The 22460-nt window shown below is 45.1% G+C and overlaps 1 protein-coding gene across 1 annotated transcript in view; it reads left to right on the top strand.

The window, feature by feature from the left end:
* Window positions 1-22460, top strand: part of LOC122056765 (alpha-mannosidase-like) — a 66463-nt gene that overhangs the window by 9335 nt on the left and 34668 nt on the right. Inside the window, exons 10-12 of the mRNA XM_042618868.1 lie at window positions 89-182; window positions 263-430; window positions 524-607. Coding sequence (XP_042474802.1) covers window positions 89-182; window positions 263-430; window positions 524-607 — 346 coding nt within the window. The remainder of the gene's footprint in view (window positions 1-88; window positions 183-262; window positions 431-523; window positions 608-22460) is intronic.

The raw sequence follows: 22460 nt of genomic DNA, 5'->3' as shown, positions 1-22460 counted from the left end.
TTATCTAAAATGGTAAGGCTGGGAATTGCTTTGCAAGTAACCCTTAAATAAATAATAATTTTAATGTTAGTTGCATTATTGTTCGCAGATATGCAGATTCACAAAATGCTTATTGGACTGGGTACTTTACTAGCCGTCCTTCATTGAAACGTTATATCCGCATGTTAAGTGGATATTATTTGGTAGGATTATACTGCTTATAGCATTTGATCACCAGAGGTCATGTATATATTTGAACTATGATATAACAAATTTTCTTTAGGCAGCACGTCAGATTGAATTTTTAGCAGGGAGGACATCATCTAATCCATCTACCTTAAGCTTAGGAGACGCTCTGGGGATCGCTCAGCATCATGACGCTGTCACTGGTACAGCTAAACAGCATACAACTAATGACTATGCAAAACGCCTTTCTTATGGTGCTTCGGAGGTTCATGGAATTTTGAAAATACATTATCTTTTCTATTGGTTTTTTTAAAACTTTTTCTCTACCTAACATTAAAACTTGATCCACCTCTTATAGGCTGAAAAGTCCGTTGACTTGGCTCTTTCTTGCATAACTAGTTCGAAAAACTATTGTGCATCTGCAGCAGTGAATTTTAGTCAGGTTAGATGCTCTGTTTTTCATTATTATGAATCTGTGACAGTCATCCATCGCATTTGCAAAGATATTAGTCGGGTATGAGCATGTTGTTTTTCGTAATTGTGGTTTTTCAATCTGGAAGTAGACAAACATATGCAAATACCCCATGAAAGAAATCTATTTTCTAGGGACTAAATGGGCTTAACAATGGAGATTAAATAGTTTTTCCTTGCAGTGGAGATTAAATATGCTGTCCTCTCATCTCTCATGCATCCTCTACAATTTTAAATAGGCAGTTAACACCTTAAAAACTTCCTTTAATGAACAAAAAACCATAAATCTAAAAACTTATAAAAGCTTAAATTTCAATTCCTAATAATAAAGGAGAGAAATAATCCTGTTCTTAGTGGAGTCAGACTAGGTAATAGACCAAATTATAAAATCAAACAAATTAAATTACATTTCTACCAAAACTTTTATTCCTAGACTCTCCCTATAATTCATTGTTTTTTTTCTTTCCTTGGCTTCAGTCTGAACCATCCAACATCAAATCATGTTAATTGTTGCACTAATATGTACATCTTTTCTAGATCAAGTTCTATCAATATTGTGAAGAGGATACTACTTCTGATTAGAGTACCCTAGATAGTCCCTCACTACCTATTGGTTATTAATAAAGGTGAGATATTATAAATACACTCCATAGTTTTATATATTCACATTGGTGATCTATACACTCCCCTTGAACTAGTTTGAATATATTATTTACCCCAACTTATTATGAATATATTCAATTTTGAATTTCCTTAACAATTTGATCAACAAATCTTCTAATTGACTATTAGGACTGACAAAGAAGTGATAATCTTATTAGATTTCACTTTCTCTCTAATGAAATAACAATTAATATCTATATAGTTTATTGTCTTATGAATATAGGATTTGAGGCTATACGTATTGTAGCTTGGTTGTCATAATATAGCTTCATCTGCTCTAATGGGGTATATCTTATCTTGGTCATTTGATGCTTAATCTAAATAAACTCACATGTCTCTAAGGATGGCATTCATTCAACCTTGCCATCATTGTTTACCTCCTAAGAAAACATAATAACTCTGATGCAGATTGTCTATCTTTAAGGGATCCTATCCAATACATCAAAGTACTTCACAATTTGCAGATGATATAGATCATCTAATAATATACCTTTTCCGAAACATTTTTTCAAGTAGTGTAAAATCCTCATAACTACTATCCAATGGTGATGACATGAGCTCTCTAGAAAGTGAATAATTACACTAACAACAAATGAGATGTCTAGTCTTGTTATGGAATATTATTTAGTTTCCCTATCAGCCTTCTTTATTTCCCCAAGGCAGTCAATGGCTCCATTTGTTCTACTTCTAGTCTAACATTATGCTACATTGGGGCATCTATTGGTTTAGTCGCCGACATATCCATATCTTCACACATACTAAGTACATTTTTGCGTAGAGAAATTTAGATATTTTTTCTCCTGAGGGGGTAGCTTCTATATGTAGGAAATACTTAAGATCTCTTAGGTTTTTAGTTTGGAAATTTTGCTGAAGTTAAATCTTTTATATGTGTAGTTCTGATAGAGTTATCATCAATAATAATAATATCATGCATATGGACGCTAGGTGATTTGTACCACTTGTATTCATTTTGTACTGAAGGACTGAACTAAACTTCCTAAATGTTGAATATTGTTTTAGCCCATATAATGTTTTCTTCAACTTGTTGCTCCATATGAACTTTTTCTAAAAGATCACCATGGAAGAAGTTATTTTTTTATGTCAAAACCAATGAAGGGATTAGTGAAAGACAACAACAAGGGAGAGGAAGAGGCTAAATTAGATGATCTTTACCATTGGAGAGAAAGTATTAAGATATTTAACATCGTAAATTTAGGTGTAACCCTTAGCCATCAATTGGGATTTAAATCAATTAATAGTGTCATTCGGTGAATATTAGATTGAGAAAATTCATTGACATTGTTGACTTTCTAGGAGAAAGAGGGACCAGGTCCCAAGTTTCATTATGTAAAATATTCATCTCATCCACCATTGCTTGCATCTATTTAGGATCTAAAAGCATCTGTAAAATAATTTTTGGAGTCTATGAGGATAAATAAGAAATAACGATAGACAATTTGGGTGCCAACAAGATGTAAGACATAGAATGAGAAAGTGGATAGGAGGTGGGACAATTACAAGTACCCTTGTTATAAGCAATAGGAATGTCTAAATCCTTAGGGATCTAGGATAGTTGTTAACGGTTGCAAAGCAAGAGTCTTGATCAAAGGTGTAATCGAACTGAATTGAACCGAACCAAGCCGAGTCGAACAGTAAGAGACTCGAGCTCTCGGTTTGTTTTACCTAAGTTCGAGCTTAGCTCGAGTTCAATTTGAGCTTTAATTCTTAAGATTGAGCTCGTCTTGTAATGAAATTAAATAGTTCGTGAATGACTCAAACTTGGTTCGAAAATGGTCAGTTTAAAAGTTAAATGAGCTTAGTTTGAACTCGGTTAAAAAATGATTCGTTTAAAAGTTAAACGAGCTTAGTTTGAACTTGGCTCATTAATATATATACACACACGGGCCTCTTAATGAACATGTTTGCAAGCCTGTAAGCCTCTAAACAAACATGTTCGCGAGCTCACGTATTTGAGTTCGAGCTTGGCTTGATAATGTTTTCGAGCTCGAAATCAGGCTCAGCTCGTTAACATAATCGAATGAACTCGAACGAACTTTTTTGAACCGAGACCCGAATAGTTCACGAGCGGCTTGACTCGTTTACACCCCTAGTCTTGAGGGAGTGCTAACACACCTTCACATCTTTAGATATTGACTGTATACTCGTAGAGGGGCATCTCAGAAGACAGAGAAACCTTAGAAGGTTGTAGCTTAAGATGTGGAACTTGAGAAAGTGGAGAGATGTCCATTTCTAGAATAAGGAAGAGTGGTGGTGTAAGAATATGAACTTTCTTGATTGACTCAGGTGATCATGTAAGTGAATAGAAAGGAGAAGACTTAAAGAAGTTCATATTGGTAAAGATAAAGAACGACGAGACTTAAAGAATATCACATTGGTAAACATAAAGGCAAGGGGACTTGGGAGAGTAGTAATGAGATAATGATAACCTTTCCTGAAATGCAAATAACCAAGAAAGATGCACTTGAGTGACCATCATAGGGAAAGAGAATAAGGAAAAGATTTAACCATGAATAGTGGAGGATGACATACGATTACCAAAATAACATGCAGTGGGAATAACATCAATTCATCTAATAAAAGGGACATATGCATATAGAAGAGTAAGGTCCTAGCTGTTTCAACTAAGTGTTAGTTTTTGCATGGATCATAACATTTTGTCATAATATGTAAGGACATGAAGATTGATGGAGAATGCCATGGCAAGATAAGGACCAAAAGGAATGAAAGAAGTATTCCTTGACATTATCACTACAAAGGATCTTGTAAAGATGCCAAATTGATTTTTTATTTCAGCATAAAAAGAAGAAAAGATAAAAACAGTTTAAAACTATTGTTCATTAGCAAACTCTGTATCATTTAATTGCCAACAAAAGTTATAAAGTAATTAAAGCCAAAAGTAAAGCTAACAAGCTCGCGGCCCTAGACATTTGAATAAACCAATTAAAAATTATAAGCACATAAGGACACTTCTAGCAAAAGGGATTTTACATGTGTTGCTTAACTGATGGGATTCACACCTAAGAGACCGAAAAGTTACCTTTAAGTACATAAGGGAAAGATGACTATGCAATTGGAGATAAGAAGGTTTAGTATAAAAAGATTGGTAGTGAAGGCACATCTAACCCAATTCCACAAGACTCATGTGTGACACTAATCATTTTGCATGCCTTGAATCTTGGATAGAAACAAAAATAGCATTAAATATAACAAAATAATTGAAAAATCTAGTAAGTTGACCAATAGACAGTACGCCATAATTTAAAATCTCGTGTCATTTCGCTGATACGGTCGAAACATTTCGTTTCGCCTGTGAACCGACACCGACACAGGCATGCCTCCGGTGTCAACGACGCGTTCGGACGTTTCGTGCTGGCCAACAGCTTCGTGTTGGTCGGGGGCCGAAGGTTTTAACTTAGGTTTTATTAAATAACTTATGTTAATAATTTTAATCAACTCCTAACTATTATTGAGATAATTTAAATAGGTTTAATTAAAGCCTAATAAAATTATCCCATTATATATATATATATATATATATAGGGGTTGATATGATGTGCCCCCTACATCAGCGTCGCCTTCCGCAACCCTCACAGGTCGAGAGGCACCCGGAAGTGATCCGGGTGCCCCGCCCCCTCAAACGCAGACGACACTGCTGATATAGGGGGTTGCACCATATTAGCCCTATATATATATATATATTGATCCGGGTGCCCCGCCCCCTCAAACGCAGACGACACTGCTGATATAGGGGGTTGCACCATATTAGCCCTATATATATATATATATATATATATATATATATATATATAGGGCTAATATGTAGGATAACAGAATCCTACATATTAGCCCTATTATTATTTTTATTTTTATTCTTTACCTTAACTACTATAACTTAAATCCTAAATCCTAAGCTTTAAAAAAAAATTATACATGGTACACACAAGGTGAGCACCATAAGGTGAGTAGGGTAACAGAATCCTACATATATATATTGATCCTGTCCGAAAGCTGAATCAACGGACGCTGGGCACGTGGCGCTCTCCTAGTCGATGACGTAGGTCTCCGCCTGGTAGCACGATCCTCCGGCGAACCTGCACAGAAGTCGGGCCGGGAAGGGGTTCCCGGCGACGACCCTCCGACGCTCAAGTCAGGCAAGCAAACAACGAAGAAGTGGCTCCAAAAATCGTAGCACGCGTACCTCCGTCGAAGGATGAGAGCCTTTATATAGGGCTGTGGAGAAGCGGGTGCACACATATCGAGGTGTACACGTGTCCTCAGCCCATACCCAAGTAAAGGTCTGTCAGTGAGCTTACCTGACCCCATACTGCTACAGTCCAAGCACGTCTTCGATGGGACAGCGGAACCCCTGGTCGTAAGATTTGGAGTATGGCCGAATTATAGAGCATGCCCGCTGTCAGAAAATGTCTGGGAGATTCTTGATAACGTGTTCCGTGGAGACTGTTAGCAGTATGCTACCTTATGTCTTTGGCCGAGCGTGACATCCGCTCGGCCTTGCGATCTTGTTCAATGAGCGTCGGAACCCCGACTCCTGCCGGGGCGCCCTTTGCCATCAGTCAGACACCGGTCGACCGGCCGGGCGGTCAGTCCACCCTTCTCCGGTCGGCTCACCCTTCTTCGGTCAGCCTATCAAAATTGATCCAACCTTTTCTCGGACGTCCGGTCGGCCATCTGGCCCTTTGACTTCCACGTGGCGTTGACTCCCCAGAACGGGAGTCCCCTGTTCTTACCGCCGGATCACTTGCCTCCCCTTCAAGTCTAGTTGAAGGAGACGATTAGTCCGACTGACTGGACTGCTAGCCTAGCCGGGCGGCGCCTTCAGACACACCTCCTCCGCTCGGCTTTCCGCAGGGATGGCCGTAAGGTTAGTCAACAGCAACCTTCCTCGAATCCCCTCGTAATCTGCGCCAATCTTCGACATTAAGGCTGAGCATGCGCTCATTAAATGCCTCGAATGACTGAATGCCACGTGGCGTACTGTCGTCATCGTACGGCGGCGGCGTGGTGCTTTTATGGGATCGAGGCGGTTCGAAATGGACGGCTCGATGTGCGCTTTGATTCCCGTGACCTGGATCCAACGGCGGAGGCCGAATCTTCGTTCTCCCCTATTCCCCTCATTTGCTTTCGCGACTTCTACCTTCGTCCCTGGTGTTTCGGTGCTCCGGCGATTCCATTCTTGCTCTCCGACGCTCTCCGGCGCCTCTTCCTTGATCCTTTTCCTCGCAGTAAGGCTCTATATCTTTTCTTCCTTGTTTCCGGTGTTTGCTCCGCATTTCTTTCCCCAGTTTCAATCCTTGGGGCCTCTTTTCGCTTGCTGCTGTCTTTCTTCTACCTTTCTGCCTTTTTGATTTCTCCCGCTCGGATCATGGCTAGTTCTTCTCATCCTGAAGACCAGTCCCTCGGCCCATGGTACACCACCATGCAGTCCCGATTCGACCAGCGTGATTTTGATGTTCTGACAAACAATTTTGACATCCCTGGTGATTTTGAACTTCTTTTAGCCGGTCCCTCCGCTCGGCCACACAGGCCGCCGCGTGGAGCTTTCTGTGTCTTCCGCGATCAGTTTACTGCCGGTCTGCGTTTCCTTGTACATCCCTTCATCATAGATGTTTGCAACTTTTTGGGTGTTCCGCTCGGCAGTCTAGTACCCAACACCTTTCGTCTTCTCTGTGGTGTTGTTTTGTTCAAGATCCACAACATCCCCCTCCGACCGGAGGTCTTTTATTATTTCTATTACCCCAAGCAGTCCGAGCCGAGCACCTTCATGTTCCAAGCTCGGCCCGGCTTAGTCTTCTTTAACAAACTACCTTCTTCCAATAAACATTGGAAGGAGTATTTTTTCTATATTCGTATGCCCGATCAGGCCAATTTCCCGACCAAGTGGCAGGTCAACCTACCCCCCACTCTCGAGCTGAAGAAATTCAAGACCCGACCGGACTACCTCCACGCGGCAAATATGCTAGCCGGTCTGCGGCTCGACATCAATAAGCTTCTTCACGAAGGAGTGATGTACATCTTCGGCCTGAGTCCCATACGGATTCCATTCCCTGTTACTGATCGAGGTAGGATTGTCATCTGGTGCTGTTGCTGGTTAGCTTGATTCCCATTGATTGGCGCCAGTGTGCAGTGTGGCCGGTAATGGCCCAGGTTTTTGCAGAAAGAGCAGAATTTCAGGACTGTTTCGAAGCGTAATTGCAGATGTTCCCTCCTTCCGTCTGGAAGCATCACTGTGGCAGGCTTCTCTCCCAGAGCCAGCGGCTGGGGCAACCATCAGCCAAGAGCCTTCCGCTCGGGGTGACGGCTTAGCTCCGGAAGAAGAGCAGCCTCTTCCGAAAAGGCGCCAAGTGGAGACCCTCGTCCGATCAGCCACGTCGGCGGTTCAACCGTCCGCCCGAGCCACTGCAAGTGCTCGCGGAAAAGCTCCAGAGGTCGAAGCTATTTCGTCCGATCGGACTCCTTCGGAATAGGACGAGCCGGAGGTCCCTATTGAGGCTGTTCCGGTCAGCACCCTTCCGCCCCCTCAACCAGTCGGGCGTTCAACCATCCACTCTCAGTTTTCGGCGCCGGCCTCTGATCCTCTTCCGGATGCCGGTCGGACGACCCCAGGTCATGGCCGCACCATACGAGTCACTCTTCATCTTCCAACTGAAGAACTGCTGCCAGAGGCCGACCAACCGACAACACCCGAGCATACCATCACTTTGAAGGGCCCACTAGCTGAGATGTGGGCCGACGCTCGGGCACGCGTCACGCTCATCCCTCTCCGAAATTTGGCCAACAGCCATATACAGCAGGCCACGGGGGTAAGTTTATTTTCTCTCCGAGTTTCCATTCCTTCCGATCGGCCAATAACAACTTCTTATTTCTTTTGTCAGAGATGGGTGGAGGAAATTGCTGTCTCCAACCGCCTGGCCTTGGTAGATGAAGAACTAAGGAAACTGAGGGCGGTCGTCGGTCCGTCCGGCTCTAAAGGCCCCTCCTATTCTGAGCTGCAAAAGGAGCTGAAGAAAGCTCAAGATTTGTTGGCGGCCGAGCAGAAAAAGACGGCCGATCAGGCCCATGCCTTGGCCGAGTCCGAGCGACAAGTCAAGTCGCTCGACACAAAAATAACCTTGGCCACCACTCGAAAAAACACGGCCATTTCCGACTTGGAGAAGAAGAACGTGGAGGCTCGAGGCCTGGAGCAGAAGGTAAAGGAGCTGATGGAGCAGCTCGATAGAGAGAAGACGGGCCGCTCGGCCGACGCAGACAAGCAGAAGGGAGAGCTTCAAAATACTAAGGAGGCTCTCACCGCCTCTCAGGCGGCCTTCAAAGAGTATCAAGAGGCCGAGCCAAGTCGGGTTGCTGCCCTAAGACAGGGCTACATCCGCTCGCCTGAATTCTCGGAGAAAATCTGCGAGCGGATGTACACAGCCTTCGACTTGGCTATGACCGCCACCACTACGTATCTGAAGTCTAAGGGTCTTCTTCCGGAGTCCACTACTATTCCGGCCAGCGTTCAAGTGGCGCTCCTGGACAACATTCCCAAGGATCTTTACGATTATATAGAGTAGATATTTTTGTATGTAACTCGGCCGCTCGGCCAAAAATGATCCTTTTTTGTACTTAGGCTGCTCGGCCTAAAGTTTTATTTTTAATGCAATGCTTTCCTTTCGCGTACTTTGTCCTTTTGCTAGTCAATGCGTGTTGTCCGCTCGTCTATTATCACACCTCTAGTATCCGAAAGGGATTTTTACGAAGTAATTGGCGTGACCCTTCCGCTCGGCTAAATATGTAGTACTCCGGATACGTAACATTCCGCTTTGATAGCAGAGATCATTCGCTAGATGCTAATGAAGTACCTCTGGGTACTGAGCCGAGCGGAACGTAGAGACGGTCGAATAATATTGACGGCGAGTTAGACACTCGCATCCTTTTTATTGCTCTCTTCCGCTCGGAGGGTTTATAGACGCCGGCTCGTCTCTCGATTTTTAACGTCGGAGCTCGACGGTCTTCCGCTCGGAGAGTTTATAGACGCCGGCTCGTCTCTCGATTTTTAACGTCGGAGCTCGACGACCTTCCGCTCGGAGGGTTTATAAACGCCGGCTCGTCTCTCGATTTTTAACGTCGGAGCTCGACGGTCTTCCGCTCGGAGGGTTAATAGACGCCGGCTCGTCTCTCGATTTTTAACGTCGGAGCTCGACGGTCTTTAAGGCTAATTTTATCATCGCCGTTCGGCGAAGTTATGCGCCATCCTTAATCGTTTTTTGCTTCCTGCATTACAAGGACATGGGCGACCAAAATATACACCCAAAATGAGTTACATCAGTGCACCTTTCACCCAGCTCTATAAGGCTGGAGATGATTCGCGCTCCATGGTCGGTCCAGCTGCCGCCCGTCTGCATCCTCCAAATAATAAGCGCCCGAGCGGAGCTTTTCGATAACTTTGAAGGGGCCCGCCCAAGGAGCCTCCAGCTTGCCGACGTCGCCGACCGGCTTTACTTTCTTCCAGACAAGATCGCCAACCTGGAATGATCTGGGGATTACGCGCCGATTGTAGTTTTGCTTCATCCGCTGCCGGTACGCCATCAGCCGGACGGACGCCTTGGCTCGCTCCTCGTCGACCAAATCCAGCTCCATGTTCCTCCGTTCGGCGTTGCCATCATCATAGTTTTGGATCCGGACGGACTCGACGCCGACTTCAACAGGAATGACCGCTTCGCCACCATACACCAGATGGAAAGGTGTGACACTCGTTCCTTCCTTTGGGGTTGTTCGGATGGCCCACAGGACGCCCGACACTTCATCTACCCAGCTTCCTCCCAAATGGTCGAGCCGAGCGCGCAGAATACGAAGAATTTCCCGATTGGCTACTTCGGTTTGACCGTTGCTTTGGGGATAGGCCACAGACGTGAAGTGTTGCTCGATGCCATAGCTTTTGCACCAATCTTCGAGCAACTTCCCTGTGAATTGCCGCCCGTTGTCGGAAACAAGTCGGCGAGGGATGCCGAACCGACAGATGATGTGTTGCCAAATAAACTTTTTGACCATCTGCTCGGTGATCTTGGCTAGCGGCTCGGCCTCCACCCACTTGGAAAAATAATCGACTGCCACCAGTAGAAATTTTCGCTGCCCGGTCGCCATAGGAAATGAACCAACAATATCCATTCCCCACTGATCGAACGGGCAGGAGACTGTGGATGCCTTCATTTCCTCTGCCGGTCGATGATAGACATTGTGATACTTCTGGCAAGATAGGCACGTTGCGACGGTCCGAGCGGCATCAGCTTGCAGGGTCGACCAAAAGTATCCAGCTAGCAGGATTTTCTTAGCTAATGACCGTCCGCTCGGATGCCCTCCGCATGATCCTTGGTGCACTTCTTGAAGGATGTATGCTGCGTCTTCCGAACTTACGCATTTCAGAAGTGGGTGGGAGAAAGCCTTTTTGTAGAGTTGATCGCCGATGAGTGTGAACCGGCCGGCTCTCCTTCTTAGCAGCTGAGCTTCATCCCGATCGGACGGTGTAGCTCCCGAGCGGAGAGACTCCATGATGGGTGTCCTCCAGTCACTCGGAAACGTGAGGCCCTCCATCCGGTCGACGTGTGCCACCAAAGATGCTTGTTTAATAGGCTGCTGGATGGCGACCGACGTTATTGAGCTTGCGAGTTTGGCTAACTCATCGGCCGTTTGATTTTCCGCTCGGGGTATCTTCTGGACAATGACTTCTCTAAAATTGGCTTTAAGCTTCTCAAAGGCTTCAGCGTAGAGCTTGAGCCGTGCGTTGTTAATTTCAAAGGTGCCAGAGAGCTGCTGAGCAGCCAGCTGCGAATCCGAATGAAGCGTTACCCGACCGGCTCCAACATGCCGAGCTGCCTGCAAGCCGGCTATGAGGGCTTCATACTCAGCTTCATTGTTTGTAGCTCTATAATCCAGTCGAACGGATAAGTGCATCTTTTCTTCTTGGGGAGAGAGCAGCAGTACTCCAATCCCGCTTCCGAGCCGAGTGGAGGATCCGTCCACAAATATTTTCCACATAGCTTCCGGCTCTGGATTCTGCACCTCAGTCACAAAATCTGCCAAGACTTGCGCTTTAATTGCCGAGCGGGGTTGATATTGAATGTCGAATTCACTCAATTCTGTTGTCCACTTAATAAGCCGTCCGGACGCTTCTGGATTCAGTAATACTCATCCGAGCGGGCTATTAGTTTTGACAACGATGGTATGCGCCAGGAAGTATGGGCGAAGGCGCCGAGCGGCGAGGACCAGAGCGAAAGCCAACTTCTCGAGTCCGGTGTAGCGAGATTCAGCATCTTTTAAAATGTGGCTCAGAAAATATACAGGCTCCTCACCACTCACCCTTACTAATGCCGAGCCGACTGCTTGCTCGGTCGAAGATAGGTAGATACAAAGCGGCTCGTCCGCAGCTGGCTTGGCTAGCACAGGTAGGGAGTTCAAATATGTCTTCAAATCTTCGAACGCCCGGTCACAATCTTCGTCCCAGTGAAACTTAGTGGCTTTGCGCAAGATTTTGAAAAAAGGAAGGCTCCGGTCGGCTGTCTTGGAGATGAATCTGAACAAAGCGGTTATCCGACCGGTCAAGCGCTGCACTCCCCTTAGATTTTTGGGGGCGACATCTCTTGTAGAGCTTTCACCTTGCTAGGATTTGCTTCGATACCCCGTTCGGTCACTATGTAACCCAAGAAACGCCCACCTTTTGCTCCGAACAGGCACTTCTGAGGGTTCAGCTTAACTCCATATTTCCGCAGTGTTCGGAAAGTCTCCTCCATGTCTTCAAAGAGATCAGCCGCTCGGACGGACTTGATGAGAATGTCGTCCACGTACACTTCCAGATTTCGCCCGATCTGTTCTTTGAACACTTTGTTCATCAAGCGCTGATATGTGGCTCCCGCGTTCTTCAGTCCGAACGGCATTACATTATAGCAGTAGGTGCCGTCGGCTGTAACGAAGCTGACTTTTTCTTGATCTTCTGGGGCGAGCGACACTTGATGATAGCCTTGATAAGGTCGAGCATATATATCAGCTCGCAGCCCGCGGTGGAGTCCACCAGTTGATCGATCCGTGACAGAGGATAAAAGTCTTTCGGGCAAGCTTTGTTGAGATCCCGAAAATCTATGCACACTCTCCACTTGTTGCCTCATTGATACTAATACCACGTCACCACCGGAATCAGACCTCGCGATATGGCGGCCTTGAGCTTCTCAACCTCCTCCGGATGATGGCATTCTCGCCAAATCCCTTTTCTCGCTCACCCGAGCGTCCGGCCGGACATGTAGCTCAGGTCGCGCTATGTCATGGAAATTCCCTCACGCTCAGATTTAAAACATCACAGCTCTGAGGCATTTGATCACTTCCTCTTTCTGGCTCGTCAGACGCTATGAAGGTCGTGGCCTCCGATCGAGTCGGTGAATCTGCACTTCCTCTTTTCTTCATAAATCAAAGAGGGTGGCTTTTCGATGATAGCGTTTACTTGATCCGGGCGCCTTCCGAGCGGAATTGGCTTCGGACCATCTCGACGTAGCATCGCCGAGTCGCTAGTCGATTCCCCGCACTTCTCCTACTTTGTCCTCAACGGGAACTTGATCTTCGGTGGAACTGAGACCGCCGGAATTCACCGAGAGTGGTCGCCCAATACGATGTCAGACGCCCGGAGAGTCCACTACGACGAAGTTCGCAGTCCGCGTCCTCCCGAGCGGCTCCTCTCCCAGTGAGATAGCCGGAGGTTGTCTGACCAGATTTCATCGCCTGTGAAACCCGCAGAGGGGTTGTCACATGGCATATCACGCGATCAATTTGTAATTGATCGAAGGCCTTTTTGAATATGATATTGACCGAGCTTCCTGTGTCAATAAAAACGCGGTGAATAGTGTAGTTGACTATTACCGCTTTGATGAGCAGAGCGTCGTCATGGGGCACTTCAACTCCTTCCAAGTCCCCGGGCCCGAAACTGATTTCGGGTCCACTCGCCCGCTCTTGGCTGCAGCCTACTGCATGGATCTGGAGCTGCCTTACGCTTGCTTTCCTTGCTCGGTTGGAGTCGCCTCCGGTCGACCCGCCAGCTATAATGTTGATTTCGCCTCGGGAAGTGTTGCTTCTATTTTCTTCTTCCCGAGCGGACGGTCGGGGCCGCTCCCTAGACATCCGAGGATTCTCACGCCTCGGGGTGTGATGTCGCTCGGGAGTCCGTTGTTGTTGCCTGTTGGCTGCTATCCGATCGGCTTCTCGAGGCCTCTGTCGCCTGTCGGATGATGGCGATCGACGGCTGCCACTCCGGGGAACAGGATGAGCGATCAAGGGAAGACTCCGACAATCCTTTGTGTTGTGCGTGTCCGTACGGTGGAATGAGCAGAACATTGGGGTTCATACCTTCCTTTTTGGTCTGGGCCGCTCGGCGAATACTTCTTGGATGGCATGGGATCTTGCTTGTTGTGGTGGACGAGCTGCTTGACCGTGTTCCTCCGGGCGGTCACGAGAAGCGATGAGGCTTCCGCTCGCGAGTTGACCGCCAATAAACTTCTTCGCCGCCGGGCTTCCACATCCGTTGATGTATTCGCCGGTGCGATATGATCATAGTCTCGGGCGGCTTCCGAACGAGCGAGTGGAAGAAGTCCCCATCCACCAGCCTTGTGTGGCGCTCATCATGGTTTCCGAGGCGTAGGGATATCCACGGCCACCTTGTTGAACCGGATATAAGCTCGAGTGGCTCTCGCTCTTGCACGATGGCGAACAAGCTAACACTCGCCTTCCGATAACGTCGACCGTCAGAAATGATGGAGGGAGGCCGTCGAAGTCCTCAAGCTTGTGATGGACCCGTCCGAACCTCCGAAACCATCGCTGAGCCGATCCAGAGGGTGGTTAGAAAACTCGACACTTCACCCCGTCCGTATATCGGTGAAGGGTAGCGGTTGTCGAATTTACCCAATGATCATCCGGACGGTGGTCCCATCAGATTCACCGATCGCCGGGCACGAGTGCTGCGCAGGGTCCTTCAAGATGGCCTCGAGAATTGACGATTGACCCGCCGTGAAGCATCCGATCGGGGGGCTTTGCCTTTTCTGTTATCCCGCATTGGTACTTCATCTGACGAAGAGCCTCTATCCCGATTAGCTGCTGCAGCTTCGGGAGGAGTGCGGAAGAGAGCTCGATGGAATGGAACTGTGGTTGGGAGTGCTTCCGCTCGGCCACCAGATGCTGACGTTGCTTGCTGCTCAGGCCGCTCGGCTGGTGCCTTCTGTTTTTGTTCCACAAGCTTAGCAGCCCTCAACTCGATTAGAGCGTCGAGTTCCTCCGTGGAAAGCGTCAGTGTGTTGTCGTCCAGCCTCGTCCATTGTTTCCGTTCGGATGCAGGAGCATTCCCACAGACGACGCTAAATTGATCCTGTCCGAAAGCTGAATCAACGGACGCTGGGCACGTGGCGCTCTCCTAGTCGATGACGTAGGTCTCCGCCTGGTAGCACGATCCTCCGGCGAACCTGCACAGAAGTCGGGCCGGGAAGGGGTTCCCGGCGACGACCCTCCGACGCTCAAGTCAGGCAAGCAAACAACGAAGGAGTGGCTCCAAAAATCGTAGCACGCGTACCTCCGTCGAAGGATGAGAGCCTTTATATAGGGTTGTGGAGAAGCGGGTGCACACATACCGAGGTGTACACGTGTCCTCAGCCCATACCCAAGTAAAGGCCTGTCAGTGAGCTTACCTGACCCCATACTGCTACAGTCCAAGCATGTCTTCGATGGGACAGCGAAACCCCTGGTCGTAAGATTTGGAGTATGGCCGAATTATAGAGCATGCCCGCTGCCAGAAGATGTCCCTTGTCCTTTTCTCCTTACTCCCTGCCTGGCATCCGACCAGCCAGCATTCGCCTTGTTAGGATCTTTGTACGGCTAGAGAGGGGGGTGTGAATAGCCGACCCCAATCTTTCGCGTTTCTTCCTACAATTTGTCAGCGCAGCGGAAAAACAAACAAGGAAACGAAAACAAGAAGATCAAACCTCAACGCGTCGATGTAACGAGGTTCGGAGATGATACTCCTACTCCTCGGCGTGTCCGTAAGGTGGACGAAGCCTCTCAATCCGTCGGTGGATGAGTTCCCGGAAAACCGGCTAATACAATATACTCCTTGTGGGTGGAGAAACCTCGCCACAATATTCTTGCAACAGCAAGAAAGGAATACAACAAGAGATACAAGAAGACAAGAACAATGAATGTAAAAACACAGGTTTTCTTGCCTCCTTGCCGACTGGATTCGTTGAAGCAGCCTCCTCGAACACCTACAACAGCAGGATAGGAGAAGCTCACGCGAAGCTGCGAAGAAGAGCTCAACAAAGCTCAAGCACCGTAACAACAAGAGAAGAGAAGAGGAAGAAGTTGTCGCGCAGCAGCAGCCCTCGACCCCTTTATACCGCGAAGAAGACAACGAAGAAACTAGCCGTTGCGTCGCACGGCTAGAACCCTGATCGGTCTACGGACCGATCAGGGGCCGATCGGGTCCCGCATCGACGCTTAGTGCACGTAACCTTCGCAGACGTCGATGCGTGGACCGATCAGAGCTGATCGGTCCACGCATCGATCCCAACTCTGGCCGCTCGCTGACATCGTCCCGATCGGTCCCGCATCGATCAGATGGCCCGACGGCCCGGACCGATCACCGCTCTTTCGCCTCTGTTGGCCGATCGGCCACCGATCGACAAGAATCAACAGAGTTTCGAGATCCGATCGGTCACCGCACCGATCGTAGCAACATAGACACCGATCGGTCTCGCGATCGATCCGTAGCTTTTTGCCCAAACCAAGTTCCAAGACTTCAACCAATATCCGTCAACTCGACCTATCGTACCATCCCAAGCATCCGGTCACCCCTCGACTGCTAGAACTCCTCGCCAAGTGTCCAACCTTCGACCTACTTGACTTTCCAACACCGAAGTCCGATCATCCCTGATCCATCTGGATTTTCCTCTTCGTGCCAAGTATCCGATCACTCCCTTGACCTACTTGGACTTTCCAACACCAGAAGTCCGATCATCCCTGATCCATCTGGATTTTCCCTTGCCCGGCTTCACTCACCAGGACTTTCCACACTGCCTAACATCCCAGTTAGGACTTTCTCACTGCCTGGCTTCACTCACCAGGACTTTCCAACTGCCTAACATCCCAGTTAGGGCTTTCCCATTGCCTAACATCCCATCTAGGCCTTTTCCATCCCTGCTTGGACTTCTCCATGCCAAGTCTCCATACTTGGACTTTTCGCGTGCCAAGCTCCCTGCTTGGACTTTTCCGTTGCCAAGTCTCCACACTTGGACTTTTCAGGTCAACCAGGTCAACCTTGACCTAAGGTTGCACCTACAATCTCCCAAACATCTATTCTTGTCCCATATCAAGAATACAACTCTTCCACGAGTGTCAAACATCAACATGCAACTCAACTAGGTCAACCTTGACCTAAGGTTGCACCGACAATCTTCCCAAGTCAAACATCAAAATACAACTTGAGTCACGTCAACTCGAGTCGGGTCAACCAGGTCAACCTTGACCTAAGGTTGCACCAACACGCCTTACGTCCGACCGGTCATATATAGTGGTCTACTTGGGAGATTCTTGATAACGTGTTCTGTGGAAACTGTTAGCAGTATGCTACCTTATGTCTTTGGCCGAGCGTGACATCCGCTCGGCCTTGCGATCTTGTTCAATGAGCGTCGGAACCCCGACTCCTGCCGGGGCGCCCTTTGCCATCAGTCAGACACCGGTCGGCCGGCCGGGCGGTCAGTCCACCCTTCTCGGGTCGGCTCACCCTTCTTCGGTCTGCCTATCAAAATTGATCCAACCTTTTCTCGGACGTCCGGTCGGCCACCTGGCCCTTTGACTTCCACGTGGCGTTGACTCCCCAGAACGGGGGTCCCTGTTCTTACCGCCGGATCATATATATATATATATATATATAATATTTGATTTTATATTTTAAAATATTTAGATATATATATTTTTTAGTTAATATATTTTATATTTAAAATGTATTGTACTGAAATTGTATTATTCCGATTCGTGACCCTAAAGCTCGGCACATGTCAAGATTTTAAACCATGCAATATGCTTAATGGAAATTCAAGGATAAAAGATAGGAGATTAATGAAGTGAAAGCAATAACATCGAGGAGGTTGCAGAGTTTGGAATTTAAAAATGCAATCGACAAAATCGAATATATGCATAGCTAGGAGTTCCTTGTGCTCTGTTGTCGAGAGATTCATCTTAGTGAGGGCACCGCATGAAGCCGTTGATTCATGCACGAATATCAAAAACAATCTTCTAAAATCTGTTGATTTAAAGCGGAATATCAGGAAATAGGAAAAATAACGGCATTGCCTAAAATACTATTAAACCAAAAATCTTCTCCTAAATATCAACTAAACAAACTCTTATATAGTTATATATACCAAAAACTCTAAGACCAAATAAAGGCAATAAACCCCAATATACTGACTCAATCCCTAACTTGTAAAGAAAGGAAAGAAATTCTAAAAGAAAGGAAAAATTTTCTTAACAGACTCATAATCCTAAAATCTCTAAATGGATTCAAAATCTAGAAAATATAAAAAATAAAAATTATCAAAAATACCCTAAAGACCAAACATGCCCTAAATACCAAAAAAAATTTGAAAATTACAAAATTACCAAAAATAATAATAAAAATTTGTAGATCCTTGTGTATCAGTCGTCCTAGGTTGAAAAGAACTCTTCTTCGAGTTCAGAGTAGTGTCAGGTGGTAACCCTGATAGAAGATCATCTGGTATCGAATCTGTAAAGTCTACTAGCAGCTACTGGACTTTGAGAATCCTCGTCGATCTACCGATGAGCATGACATTGCAAACTCTGCCCTTGTCCTCAAATCTATCTGCTTCATCTCGGGTAGGATACCTCTGTTTGTAGGATTCTAGTGCTTGTGCATATTTTGTGGCTTCCAATGTTGTATGCAGAGAGAACAACTTCTTTCTAACTGGCAGAGAAAATAATGGCGATCTCCCTTCCAAAGGGTTGCTACTTTCATATGATAAATATTTAATTGCAGAACCAAGTTCTGGAGGATTATCATACTTGTCCAAGAAGTTGCAAAGATAAGCTTTGACAGGTTTGCTGAACTAGCTGGTGACATGCACCAACCATAGATTTGCTGATGAGATTGTTTGGCAAGACACACGAATGCATATGAGTTGATGTATCGTGAGAATTAGCTTTCCCAAAGGATTCTACATTTTTAACCTTAGCCTTATCATTGCCACTACTTTCGCTGCTCCTTTGGGAAAGAGTTGTCGGGATAGTAGTAGTAGCTGCAATTGCTGCCGATAAAATTATTAGTGGCTTAGTGGTGGCAGATGGAGACTTTATCTCCCCAATCTCCATAATTGAGACAAGTGGCACATCTTGAGATATGTTCAAATCAAAATCTCCAGGCTCTAAACATCTGGTAGAAGGGTTCCACTATTTGAAGCACTTAATTTACTAACAAGGCTGCCCCTTTCAAACAGAGGGATGCTCGTTTATTTGTCTTGAGAGTTACTTTCTGAAGTTTCTTGGTTCTTTGGTTGCAGCTTTGGAGAAGCAACTTCTAGTTGTGTCTTCCTTTTGTGTCGATTGTGTTCGGCAAGCCACCTTTTACAGCTACTCTTTGCCTCATCAACTCTTCCGCCAATGGTGCCTCCATGGGGGAATTCTCAGTGTCCGAAACTTGCGGCATATCACCGACAACTTCTTTGATTTCATCATTGTCATAAATTAGATCACTAATTGTCTCGGTCTCGTCTTCGTCGTAAATTGGATCATCGACTATTCGATTTTTTTTGTCTATATCTTTTTCAAAAATTTTTTTATCCAAATTAAAATAAAAGAACTTCGATCTTTAAGATCTCACGCCACTATGCGCTTGGATAACTATCTCTATAGATCTTCAAGTATCTCGTCTTGGGTGCTTCGACCACGGTGTGAGGCTTCCTCAGCCAAAACTTGCCTACTACGATTATAACCACGAAGACCATCCATCGGATCTAGAGCTTAGATACCAATTGATGCTGGATGGGATAAACTATCCTATGGGCTATTGAATCTGTTGATTTGCGCATGAATATCGGAAACAATCTTCTAAAACCTGAAATAGGAAAAATAATGACATTGTCAAAAATACTATTAAACCAAAAATCTTCTCCTAAATATAACTAAATAGACTCTTATATAGACAAAAAATTCTAAGACCAAAGAAAGAAAATAAATCCCAATATACTTATTCCAATCCCTAACTTGTAAAGAGAAGACAAAAATTTTAAAAGAAAAGAAAAATTTTCCTAATAGATTCACAATCCTAAAATCTCTAAACGGATTAAAAATTCAAAAAATATAAAAAAAATAAAAATTACCAAAAATACCCTAAATATAAAAAATATCCTAAATTCCAAAAAAATTGAAAATTACAAAATTACCAAAAATAATAATAAAAATTTGTAGATCCTCCTACATCACATTGGAAATGGAGGAAGTTGACACGAGGGATGGTAGGGCATGACCAAGGTTTAAAATTTCGACCAATGTCGAGGTTCGGTCTCGGTATCGTATCGTGCCGTGCCGATATAGTTTCGGTATTTTCTAAATATAAAATATATTAGTTAAAAAATAAAATATTTAACATAAATATTTAAAAAATAAACAATATAAAAAATAATCTTAAAAAAAGAAGAGATATGAAAATAGATAAATAAATAAATAAAAATTTTATTATAATTTTTAAATTAAAATAAATGAAATATAAAATTAATTAGATAATTTTATTAGGATTTAATAAAGCTTTTGATTATCTCCATCATAGTTAGGAGTTGATTAAAATAATTAACCTAAACTTAATTAAAAAAATTTGAAATCCTACACCACTCGTGAGCTCACGCGACTTCGGCGCTGCTGCAGAGTTGCACGACCCCTCAACCATGGCCACGGGGATCGCGTGACTCCTCTGGAACGACTGCGGTGGTCCCTTTACAACGGTTGTAGGGTCGCACGATGCCTCCGCGGAGGCAGCGGAAGGGTTACTGCTGTTGTGGGGTCGAGCAACCCCTCCGCCGCGACCACGGGGTCGCGCAACATGTCACAGTTGTTGCAGGTCTGGTGCCGAGGTCGTGCCGGTGCCTGTCGCCGAGCGGAACGAGATGTTTCGTCCGTTTCGACTGTCTCGGCACGACACTTTAAACCATGGGCATGACAATATTAAGTTCGTGAGGCCGCGCCACTTTTGAAAAAGACTTGAATTGGTAGGCCACGATCTAGAGAAGATGACAGAGAATGTGATGATTTGGATAAAGCGAGGTGGGCTTTGCGTACCTAACATGAAGAGAGAAATGACGATTTGAATGATTGCTAGATTTCTGGTTGAGCAGTGTTTTGGGATAATGGGAACACGAGGTATGCGTTATTAAGCTTTTCATATGATGCACATATAGGTATCAATGACTTGAATTGAGCTTGGGTGGTGACTCAACAATGGTAGGGGACTGAGGCGGATGAAGCAAAAATTGGTGTTGGTGTGTGAATAGGAGCACAAGGCGTAGGCCGTAGAGAGGACCGAGATTTAAGACTTTAACAATGTGTGAAAAGGAGCAATTTTCTTGCGGGTCGATTGGGGATGAAAAGGGAAATTGACTGTGGATGACATTGGTGAGACTATCCTCTGATTGGAAGCCACTCCGAAACCATGTGAAGGGGAAAATATTCCATATTAGATTACCCTAGGTGACCCCTCACTACCTTTATATGTTATTAACAAAGATGATATATTACAAATACACCCCCTAGCTTACATATTCACATGGATGACCCACAACAAACGTTTATTGCAATTTTGAGTGGAACTCTTTTTTGTTTTGTTTTGTGTAACATTAGATCATTAGCTGACCTTACCTAGTGGGATAAGTTTTGGTTGTTGTTGTTGTGGAACATTAGATCATGAACAATATCTATGCTCTTGCATGAAGGAAGGGTTAGAATGGATAGTAGGTATTGTAAATTAAGCATCAAGTTAAGAGCCTATGTATACAGTGTAACACTTAGAAAATGAGGAAGAAATAATTTCTTATACAAAAGAATAGGTACACGACTCTCTTGTTTATAGAGAGAATTTACAGTAGAAAGAAACTAATGAAAAGGAAATTAAATAATAAGGAAATGAATTAAAGCTAATAATCGACAAATGATCCTTTCCTATTTTCCCTGATTTATATATTTTTGATTTTAATGACGACAGGATTTTCAACACTCTCCCTCAAGCTGGTTTGTAGATATCTTCCATAGCCAGCTTGCTAGTTAGCTTATCAAATTGTTTCTTGTGTAGTCGCTTCGTTAATACATCAGCTAATTGTTCATTTGTTGGAAGATATCTCATGCATATTACTCCAGTGTTGATTTTCTCCTTGATGAAATGTTTATCCACCTCTATATGCTTTGTGCGATCATGAAGAACTGGATTATGAGCGATGGAAATAGCAGCTTTGTTGTCACAATAAACCTTGATAGGAGTTGAAAAAGAAAGCTTCGATTCCTCAAGAATTCTTTTGATCCACATTACCTCATGGGCAATAGCTCTGAATTCTACTTCAGCACTACTTCTGGCTACCACATTTTATTTTTTTTACTTCACCACGTAACTAGGTTCCCACCAACAAAGGAACAATAGCCTGATGTTGATCTCCTATCCATAACACTCCCTGCCCAGTCTGCATCTGTGTAGATTTCGACTTGAAGATGTCCATGTTTCTTGAATAATAAACCTCTTCCTGGAGTTCCTTTCAAATATCTCAATATCCTATAGACGACCTCGAAATGTTCTGCTCCTAATGAGTGCATGAACTGGTTTAGCATGCTAATTGCGAAAGCGATATCAGGCCGCGTATGAGACAGGTAAATCAATTTTCCTACGAGTCTTTGATAAAGGTCCCTGTTCTTTACTTCTTCAGCCCTAGCAGCTTGTAACTTCAAGTTTGGCTCAATTGGAGTCTCAACCATTTTACATCCCAGCAAATCTGTTTCTCTAAGGAGATCAAGAATATATTTTTTTTTATTAACAAATATACCTTCCTTGGACCTTGCAAATTCCATTCCGAGGA

The sequence above is a fragment of the Zingiber officinale genome, chromosome 3B (assembly GCF_018446385.1).
Source record: "Zingiber officinale cultivar Zhangliang chromosome 3B, Zo_v1.1, whole genome shotgun sequence".
Lineage (NCBI taxonomy): Eukaryota > Viridiplantae > Streptophyta > Magnoliopsida > Zingiberales > Zingiberaceae > Zingiber > Zingiber officinale.
This window is presented reverse-complemented; position numbering and strand designations above follow the sequence as displayed.